At 62.1% G+C, this 9,632-nt stretch overlaps 1 protein-coding gene across 1 annotated transcript; it reads left to right on the forward strand.

Annotated features, from left to right (window-relative positions):
• The first annotated feature begins 2,619 nt into the window (after positions 1–2,619).
• On the forward strand, positions 2,620–7,323 carry B3GNT7 (UDP-GlcNAc:betaGal beta-1,3-N-acetylglucosaminyltransferase 7). Its single transcript, XM_004262599.4, has 2 exons — positions 2,620–3,053; positions 4,881–7,323. The coding sequence occupies exons 1-2, from the start codon at positions 3,043–3,045 to the stop codon at positions 6,073–6,075; spliced, it is 1,206 nt and encodes a 401-aa protein (XP_004262647.1). The 5' UTR covers positions 2,620–3,042; the 3' UTR covers positions 6,076–7,323.
• Positions 7,324–9,632: the final 2,309 nt, after the last annotated feature.

A 9,632-nucleotide genomic window follows, 5' to 3' on the forward strand; every position in this document is an offset into this window, starting at 1 on the left:
CCTGAGGGGAGCAGAGGATGACCATGTGACAGGGACAGCTGACCCACTTCCACCATGCTTGGGACCCACGCCAGCCCCGCCTAACCGGTTGCTTCCTTTCCCCCACCCTGCCTCCAGGGCCCCCTCCACCTCCCGGATCAGTTTCTGCAGCTTCCCTCTGTCTTCAGCCACGGCTGTGGGGCAGGTGACAGATTCCATCTGCAGACTGACCTCTGCCTCCTCAGGGGCCTCACTCGACCACCCCCGTCAAGGCTTGAGACGTCAGCAGGAATCTGCTGCTGGGACTCTGCCCGAAGGGCAGGGGCTGGGACAGGTGGAGTGGGCCAGACTGGGTGAGCTCTGGCACTCCTGAGAGGGACAGGCCCAAGCAGCCCCAGGGGAGCCTGTCAGACTGACGGTGCAAGCTGACCAGGGGCTGGCCTGGCTCCCACCCCAGAGTCGAGCACTGAGTATTTAACTGTCATCCATTTCCCAGGCTGAGTCTGACCGAGGCACAGATCAAATGAATCCATGATGACAAATTGTTCCTCTCAATGGACCAGATTCCACTGGCAAACACTCTGCTGCCTTTGGCGGCGGTCTTCCCATTGTCACCTTTGAACCCTCCTGGGTTCCGGGGCCTATGGATTGGCTCGCCACGTCGCAGGAGGCACTGATCAAGCTTCACATGCGTCATCTCTGTAATTCCGTGCTGCCAGGAAACAGGTCTCAGGGCGATAAGCCACCTGCCCCCGGTGACATGCAGGAAGTGCAGACCCACGGACCCGACACTGCCGCTCCAGTCCCTAACCCTGGGCTCAAATTCCCTTCCCAGAGATCACTGTGTCCACCCCTTATTAGGCTCCTAAAAAGACCCCGCAGCTTCCAGGTGAGAGGTCAGTGCTGAGGCAGGGCGGGCTCTCCTCAGCCAGGCCAGCACTAGCCCTCCCTCAAGGCCATGCTTGCAGGGCAAAGCAAGAGAACACAGAAGCCTGGGCAGTGAACTACCTGGTGCCCTGCAGGATGGGTGGTCAGTGGGACTGTGGGTGGCCCTCAAGAGCAGGCTGACAGGCCAAGAGGGGCTTTGGGCTGCAGACCAGACCTTCTTCCTGCTCTGGTACTTGGGAGGGGCTGTTACTAAGGCGCTGGTCCCAGGGTTCTCCTCTGGAATTCTGCCTGAAAGGCCCTTCACAGTCCCTCCCTGAGGCTTACAACATCCAGGAAAAATGCTATTGAGTGCTGGCTTTCTCCTACCCCCCCAATGGGCCCTCAAGTCTTAAAGAAAGGGCTCCTCACCGGAGTCTCAGGGGCCTGGGGTCCAGCTGGGGTCCTTAGGCTTCCTACTACTACCTGCCTCTGACTGTACCTGAAGGCCTCCTGGCCTCCTGGCCTCCCTGGGTGCCCCTTGGCAGGAAGTTGCTCCCTGTCACTGCTTTCCCTGAGTGAAGGGCAAAAGGGCCTGCCTCCGGAGCCAGGCAGGCTTCCTGGGTTTGCCTACTATGAGGCCTGACCCACTGGAGGCAGCACCTCCATTTCCTCCTTTGTAAAGTGGTAATAATAGCAGCCTGTAGGGCTCAGTCGTTTCACGCAGGGGCCTAGACCGTGCTTTGCATATTGCACTGCTTGATGAATGTTAGCTGTTATTTACTGGACTGTGAAATGCTTCTGTTTCACTACTGTGGGCCTTTTTTTTTTTTTTTTTGCGCTACGCGGGCCTCTCACTGCTGTGGCCTCTCCCGTTGCAGAGCACAGGCTCCAGACATGCAGGCTCAGCGGCCATGGCTCACGGGCCCAGCCGCTCCGCGGCATGTGGGATCCTCCTGGACCGGGGCACGGACCCGTGTCCCCTGCATCGGCAGGCGGACTCTCAACCACTGCGCCACCAGGGAAGCCCTACTGTGGGCCTTTTTGAGGCCCTACTGTAAGCTCAGTGACGGGACCTCACCATGGAACAAGGCTAGGACAGACATTACCTGTTAGAGGATTCTGGAAGTCACCTGGATGGAACACCCACCACCCCAGACCCACCCGGGCCAAGAACGCCCCTGTGAGTTCTCTGTCTTTGTGCAGCCCACTCCCTAGGAGTCCCTGGGTGTGTCGTACACAAACAGATTAATAAAGGCTTAGGGACAAAAAAGGTTTCGAGTGAAATACTTGTTGATGGATGAAAAGGAAGTTTGGGCCGTCAGAGAGCCCTTTCCTTGGTGGTGAGGAGGGGCTTCCAGAGGCAAGAAGGACCCCAGAGATGGAGAGGGTTATTGTCCGGGGACACAGAGAAGGTTTCAGGGCTGAGCTGCGGCCTGGGCTGGGGTCCCCACTCAGGCAGCCCCGCTTCCCCCTGACCTCTGCGCGGGCTTCTGCTCTCCCAGCCCCAGTCCCTCTCCTCGGTAGACCCAGCCTTAGGTAGCTAGGTGCGGGGGTGGGGGGCGGGGGGTGTTAGGGGAGAGGGCAGAGGGAAACAGAGGGGGGAAAGGAAACCCTGTCTGCCTCTGCCTCCCCCACCCAGAAAAAGTCCGGACGGGGCCGGAGGGAAATGGCTGGGCCCAGCGTGCCTGGGGAGGTTGGAGGTGGGTGGGGTCCCGGTCCGCAAGAGTCCAGAGGGGCCGGCGACCCCAGGGAAGCCCCGCGGGGGAAACCGCGTCCCTGGGGGCGTGAGTGACCCTCGTGGGCTCCGAAGTCCTGACTCAGCCACTCACGCTCGGGCCGAGTGATCCTGGGCGGCTCCGGGCGCTCCCGGGGCTCGGGCGCCACCCCCGGGAAATGGGTAATTGCCGCCCTGCGCGGGGCTGAGGGCTCGGCGCGCGGCCGCGGGGATGGAGGGCCGGGGGCGCCGAAGGGGTTAAGGTACCTGGGCCAACGCCTACCCTCCCGGCCCCTCCTCCGGCCGCGGGGAAGAGGAAAGCCTCGGCGGGGGCGCGTCCCGGCCTCCGCCCATGCCCGCCCCCGCCCGCCCCCGTCCCGGTGCCCATCCCGGTCCAGGTCCCCGCCCGCCGTCCCCGAGCCGCGGTGCCCAGAGCTGCGATCCGCGCGCCCGGCTCCGCCGCCGCCCTGGACCGGGCCGCCATGTCTCTGTGGTGAGTGGGGCCGTCGGGCCGGGGGACCCGGGCTGGGGGCGCGGGGAGGCATGCCCCGCTGGGTGTCCCGGGCTGGCCTCACTTTCCCGGGCACAGATGGGCTGGCACAGCGGTGGCCGGAGATGCCCGGCTGTGCGCGACGCCTGCACCGGCCGGTCGGCGACCGGGGACCGCGGGGCCCGTGCGCTCAGCCCTCCCCGGCGGCGCCTCTGCTCCCTTACGCCCGGGCACCGAGGCACGCACATCCACTCCCGCACCCGGGGAGTTAGCGACGCAAGGTCTCGCCGGCAGCTGGGTCCCGTCCTCCATTCCGAGGGCCTCCTGCGTCCTGGGCGACACCCGTCCTCTACCCTCAACCCCCGAGTGGCTCTCCTTCCTCCCGGGGAGCTCGTGCCTCCCGCCTGCCCACCTATCCCCTTCTCCTCTCCTCCCGTTGGGGGCTTTTTTCCCACAAATGAAGTGGGGTGGTGCAAGTGGAACCAGCCTGGAGTGGAGGAGGATGACCCCCTCTGTACTTCCTCCAGTCCGGCCTCCCGACCTGGGGTGTGGACGGCTTTGCCGAAACCCCCAGGGCGGGAAAGCCAGCCCGGAGCACTCCGCTCCCACCCCCTGGGAGGATCCGGTCTTGGGTCACATCCCTGTCCCAGCACCTGAGAGGATCCAGTCTTCCTCCAGGAAATCTTGGGACCCCATGGAAAATTGCCGTCCATGGGGCTCAGCCTTCACTCGCCCCGGGTGCCTGCCGCCTAATCAGCCGGTCCTGAGGCCACTCCAGGCTGCTCTACCTGGTTCCTGTCTCACCACTTTACAGTCTGTCTCTCCCATATCTCCCCTCTTGGCACTCAGGGCCATCTCCCTGCTGGGCTGGCCCTGTGAGGCTACACTTTTCTGGCCTGCCCCCCCCCCCCACGCCACCGGAGTCCCCAGCTCCTATGTCTCCACAGGAGAGTACATGGCAGGGGGCCTGGCCACCCCCAGAGTGTGAGCTGAGGAGAGAGGGTCCTGGGGTCCAAGGGCTCAGGGTCCAGGGATTTCTGCTTCCGAAAGGGGTGTGGTGAGGCTAACTTGTTATGAGGGACCCTGGAGAGTGGGGATACAGCTGCGAGCTGGGGGACTTCACCTCTCCTAGTGGGCGTGTGGGGGCAGTGGGCATGCTGGGAGATGCTCGCCCCACTTTCAGGCCTCTGTCGACCGTGAGAGCTGTTCTTTTTTGCTGGGTCACATGGACGCAGGGGGACGGGGGAGGGACAGGCTTCTTCAGGTCCCAAGTTAGAGCCGGCTCCCCAATGTCCCCCACACTTTTTGAGCAGGTGTACTCTCTGATGGTTCACCAGGCTTGCACAAAGCAAAGGGGGTGCCTGGGGGAGAGGTGGGGAGCAGGGCAGAGGTCATCCTCGGGGAATCACAGCATTCCCCCGACTCCATACCCACTGTGTGCCCGGCACTGCAGCTAGCGCTCCAATTGCATGCTATCCTCATTTCGGAAAAGAAGAAATCATGGCTCAGAGAGGTTAAGGGAGACCCACTGGACCTCTCCATTCAGCTTGTAATTAGCAGGACCAAAATCTGAATCCTAGCAGCCTGACTCCACAGTGTTTGTACTTAAGCTCTGTGCTGTGTGGCTCCCCTGGTCCTGGAGGAGGGAGGTCAGGATGAGAGAGGAAGCAGGACCCTCCTCTGACCACTCAGGGGCCCAGGGACTTGAGTCTGTGTCCAGGGTCCACTTGCCCATCTGGGACTGCACCTCTGTACAAGGGGACTGACTCATCCTTTCTTCTCTCCTCTGTACCATCCTCTCCCCACCTCACTACCCGCACCCCCCCCAAGGAAGAGAACCATCTACAAGAGTGTGTGCCTGTCGCTGGCCCTGCTTGTGGCTGTAACAGTATTCCAGCGCAGTCTGACCCCCAGCCAGTTTCTGCAGGAGCCCCTGCTACCCACCCTCGGGTTACAGAAGGCCCAGAAACCAAGTGGACACCTGGTGAACCCTGACAGCTTCTGGAAGAACCCGAAGGATGCGGTCACCCTCACACCCATGGTTTCACGGGGGCCCCAGGCCTGGGATGTGACCACCACTAACTGCTCAGCCAATGTAAACTTGACCCACCAGCCCTGGTTCCAGGGCCTGGAGCCACACTTCCAGCAGTTTCTGTTCTATCGGCACTGCCGATACTTCCCCATGCTGCTGAACCATCCAGAGAAGTGCAGCGGCGACGTCTATCTCCTGGTGGTTGTCAAGTCCGTCATCACACAGCATGACCGCCGCGAGGCCATCCGCCAGACCTGGGGCCGCGAGCAGGAGTCGGCGGGCCGGGGCCGCGGCGCCGTGCACACCCTCTTCCTGCTGGGTACAGCCTCCAAGCAGGAGGAGAGGGCCCACTACCAGCAGCTGCTGGCCTACGAGGACCGCATCTATGGGGACATCCTGCAGTGGGACTTTCTTGACAGCTTCTTCAACCTGACCCTCAAGGAGATCCACTTCCTCAAGTGGCTTGACATCTACTGCCCCGATGTACGCTTCATCTTCAAGGGCGACGATGACGTCTTCGTCAACCCCACCAACCTGCTGGAATTTCTGGCTGACCGGCGGCCCCAGGAAGACCTGTTTGTGGGTGACGTCCTTCAGCACGCTCGGCCCATCCGCAGGAAGGATAACAAATACTACATCCCCGGGGCCCTGTACAGCCAGGCCAGCTACCCGCCGTACGCAGGCGGAGGGGGCTTCCTTATGGCCGGGGGCCTGGCCCGGCGCCTGCACCACGCTTGCGACACCCTGGAGCTTTACCCCATCGACGACGTCTTCCTGGGCATGTGCCTGGAGGTGCTGGGTGTGCGGCCCACGGCCCACGAGGGCTTCAAGACGTTTGGCATCTCGCGGAACCGCAACAGCCGCATGAACAAGGAGCCCTGCTTCTTCCGCTCCATGCTCGTCGTGCACAAGCTGCTGCCCACCGAGCTGCTTGCCATGTGGGGTCTGGTGCACGGCAACCTCACTTGCTCCCGCAAGCTCCAGGTGCTCTGACACCGGGCGGGCCGCCAGGGTAGGCTAGGGCGTGTGCCCTCGAGCCCCGGAAGGCATGAGGCTGCAAGTGCGAGGCCAGGGCACAGCCTTTGGTCTCCGCGGGGAGGCGGAGGGGTGGGCCTTACGTGTCCCCAGGTGTGGTGGGGTGCAGGTAGCCAGAGCTGAGGCCCGGGAACGTTTGGAACTGCCCGGACTGGAGACAGTCCTCTGGGGAGCGAGGCCACTGGCCCCTGGCAGCCCTCCTAACCTGGGTCTGTGGCCTGGCTCCCTCTGACCCGGTGGGAGGCCCTGGTGGCCTCTGGAGGAACCCTGTGCTCAGGTACCTGGGCTGGACCTGCCCCTGGATGGGTCTGCGGCTGCCCTCTCACCTTCACGGAGAAGATTCTCCTTCTCCTGTGAAATGCCTCAGTCTCCCCACGGGCCCAGGCAGCCCTTTCAGGAGAAGCTGAGCCCTGTGCAGGCACACAGGCCCTCTCACGCCCCTGGGTCTCCTGGAGACTGAGCCGCAGAAGGCCCTCAGCACACCCCCGCCCCCTGACCTACCTGGGGTCTGGCTGCCCAGTCTACTCCCAGTCGGCTTCACTCCTAGCTGCGTCCTGTGATGCTCCCTCCGGCTCCCGTCTGTCTGGAAGCATGACCGGCCACTCTGACTACCTCAGCGATTCTCAGAACCTCTGGATGGGCTGCAGCCCCACCTCACCCCCTGACGCAGGGCCAAAGAGCAGTGCTCCGGCCCCGGCAGTCACGGTGCTGCCCACCCAGCCGAAGCCGAGGGCCCTCCTGCAGCCCCGTGAGGCCTGGCTCCCCAGCCGGAAACCAGCCGGTTCGACCCTGGAAGTGGACATTCCTTTACTAATGTGAAGTTTTATTTATGAAGAATTTGGAGGGAGAAGGTGCCAGGCCTCGGGAGAAGGTGGTGTTCTTCCCTCCACTTCCCTCATTTCAGCAAGACACGACCTGCCTCGGCCACTCTTCCACCCACAGCCACAACCCTGCCCCGGCACCCCCGTGCCCGTCCCAGCCCCGCTCCAGAACCCTGCCCGACCTGCACGCCTACTTCTGCAGGGCCTAAGCAGACCAGCATTCGCCCCTGTGAAGGGACGGCGTGGCCCTCGTGAGCCGCCCCACTCAGGTTCAGGGGTCCCTGGGGGTGGCTGCAGAAGGATGCCACCTCGTATCAGGATCGAATCACCTGGGAAAAGATTGAGGGGTCGACTCTATTTTCTCAATAAAAGGGGACTGATTTTCTTTCTGGTGTGAAAGTTCCTGTCGCCATCTCCGTCGGAGGGCCTGTCTGGGGCCAAGGTTGCTGGAGATTCTGAAGACACAGCTCGTTCCTTGTTCTTGGCTGGTGGGTACACAAGGACCCTTTGAAGGACCTGAGAGGGAGCTGAGTGCCAGGATGAAAGCAGAGTCAAGAAAGACGCCCCCTGGGTGGGGAGCGGGGTGCAAGAGAGACCTGCCACCCGCAGAGTGTTCCCAGCGAGCGCCAGGCCAGAGCCGCCCCGAGGCCGGCGCTGGAGCGAGTGGGGTTGGGTCGGGGGCGTGCAGGGCCTGGTGGGCTTCCTGACGTTCCTTCAGCCAGCCTGGAGCCTTGGTAAGGTTGACAAGCGGCACTGAAACAGTGCCTGTGTGGGGTCTGGTGTGAGCGGGACCGCACTGTGCAGGGAGCCTCGGCCTAAACTGCGTACTTCCAGGCTGGCGAGGGCAGCCACCAGCAGGAGAAGGGGCACTGGGGCTGTAGTGGGCAAGACAGCAGCTCCCTGCCTGCGCCCAGTGGGTCACATGCCCTGAGAGGGTCACTTACTTATTAATGCCCACGCTAGGACTCTCCTCCAGGTGAGTGAGAGGAATGGCTAGATCCTAATGTAATGCGCTGTCTTAGAATGTTAAGAATTTCACGACGGCACAGCAGAGAGTTAAACTGGGCACAGGGCCCTTCTGAGGTGGAGCCTTGTGACTGTACGGGTCGCTAACCCTGTCTGTCCATCCCTCACCCTCTGAAGCCAGGGGCTGCAGAAAGCAGGGAGGGGCTCTGGGGTCTCTGCCTACCCAGGGCTCAGTCCAGCGAAGCCAAGAGCCATGGAGGGACATCCAGGAGACGGAGGTGGAAGGGCCACTGGACCCAAGGCCCAGGTGGGGGTCCAGAGGCAGCCTTTGTGTTCAGCTGCCACCTGAAGGATGCTGGGCAGGTGGAGGGGAGACAGGTGGGTGCATGCCGAAGCAGATAGGAGCCCCTCTGCAGTGCGGGGGGCTGCGGTGGGTGAGGCTGCAGGTGTTGGAACAGGGCTGTGAGAGGGGAAGGCTGCTGGGGACCTCAGGCCTTCTGGGTTGCAGGAGGGTGTTCAGACTCGATCCTGAGAGAGAGGTACGAGGAGCGGGGCGGGGGCCCCTGGCGGCATACCCCTTCTTCTGGGCTCGCTCTTTCTCCAGCTGAGCCGCACGCACAGGGAGATCTCAGTGGGAGCAGCAAGTTCCCAGCATGGGAACTTCCTCAGGCTCTGCCCCATGGGGACCCTTGTTCCTGACCCCATTTCAAACCTCAGGGGCCCAGGCTGGGCTGGCAGAGAGGGCTGGGAAAGGGGTGGGGCGCCCGCGTTAGCACCGCAGAAGGAAGGGAGGAAGTGCGGGGAGCCCACCTGAAGGGGCTGGTGTAACAGGACCCCCAGCACAGGGCGGGGAGCACCTGCATCTTGAAGGAGGAGTGGGCGCTCGCCTGTGGTGGAAGGGGAAGGAAGGACAGTCCAGGCTGGGAACACGTGCAGCAGCCCAGAAGTGCAGAAAAGTGGGGCATCGGGTGGGCAGTGCTGGAGATGGGAGGAGCTGGGCGGGGTGTCCTGGTGTTGCACCCCACAATATCTTTCTTCAGTCTTTAGCCGAAAATGGTATTGAAGGTGGTGGCTTGGGCCATTTCGGAGAGTTTTTCTGGGTATCCTCCGTGCATATAAGAGGTATGCATGTTATTTAACTTCTGTTTGTTTTTCTCCTGTTAATGTGTCTTTTATTATAGGGAGGAGTCTCCACCCACAACCTAGAAGGGTAGAGGGAAAATTCTCTTTCCTCCCTACAAAATGCTACCTCTCCCTTTTGGAGCCCACCCACTCCTAAATCGTCTGGACCCTCAAGGACATCCTTAGTCCAAAGTGTGTTCCCTGGAAAGTCTGAGCTGCCTTCTTCAGCTGCTGTCTCTCCCCCAACACGGTGACACGGTGGAACACGGTCCCCCGCACCCCAGTCCTGTGCACTCTCAGGCGTTATCTTCCTGGCAGAGGCTGTAGCGGGGCGCACGCTTCAGACACAGAGTGATTCTCTTAATCACCCTCGCTGGCGCTGCCATCCTTCCCCAAAGAGGAGAAGCAGCAAGCTAGGGGTGCTGGGTCCCGAGACTCCCAGTCGGTTACACAGTCTCCTGGGGAGCCCCACAAACGCACTCAGGTTCTCTTTGTCCCTGGGAAGCAACTTTCCAAGCCTTCCCTGACAGTAAATTTTAGTCACTCCTCAATCAGATCCTGGGGAACAGGTAGGGGTGGGGGGAGGTGGATCTCAAACCCTTTCCT

The sequence above is a fragment of the Orcinus orca genome, chromosome 7 (assembly GCF_937001465.1).
Source record: "Orcinus orca chromosome 7, mOrcOrc1.1, whole genome shotgun sequence".
Classification (NCBI taxonomy): domain Eukaryota; kingdom Metazoa; phylum Chordata; class Mammalia; order Artiodactyla; family Delphinidae; genus Orcinus; species Orcinus orca.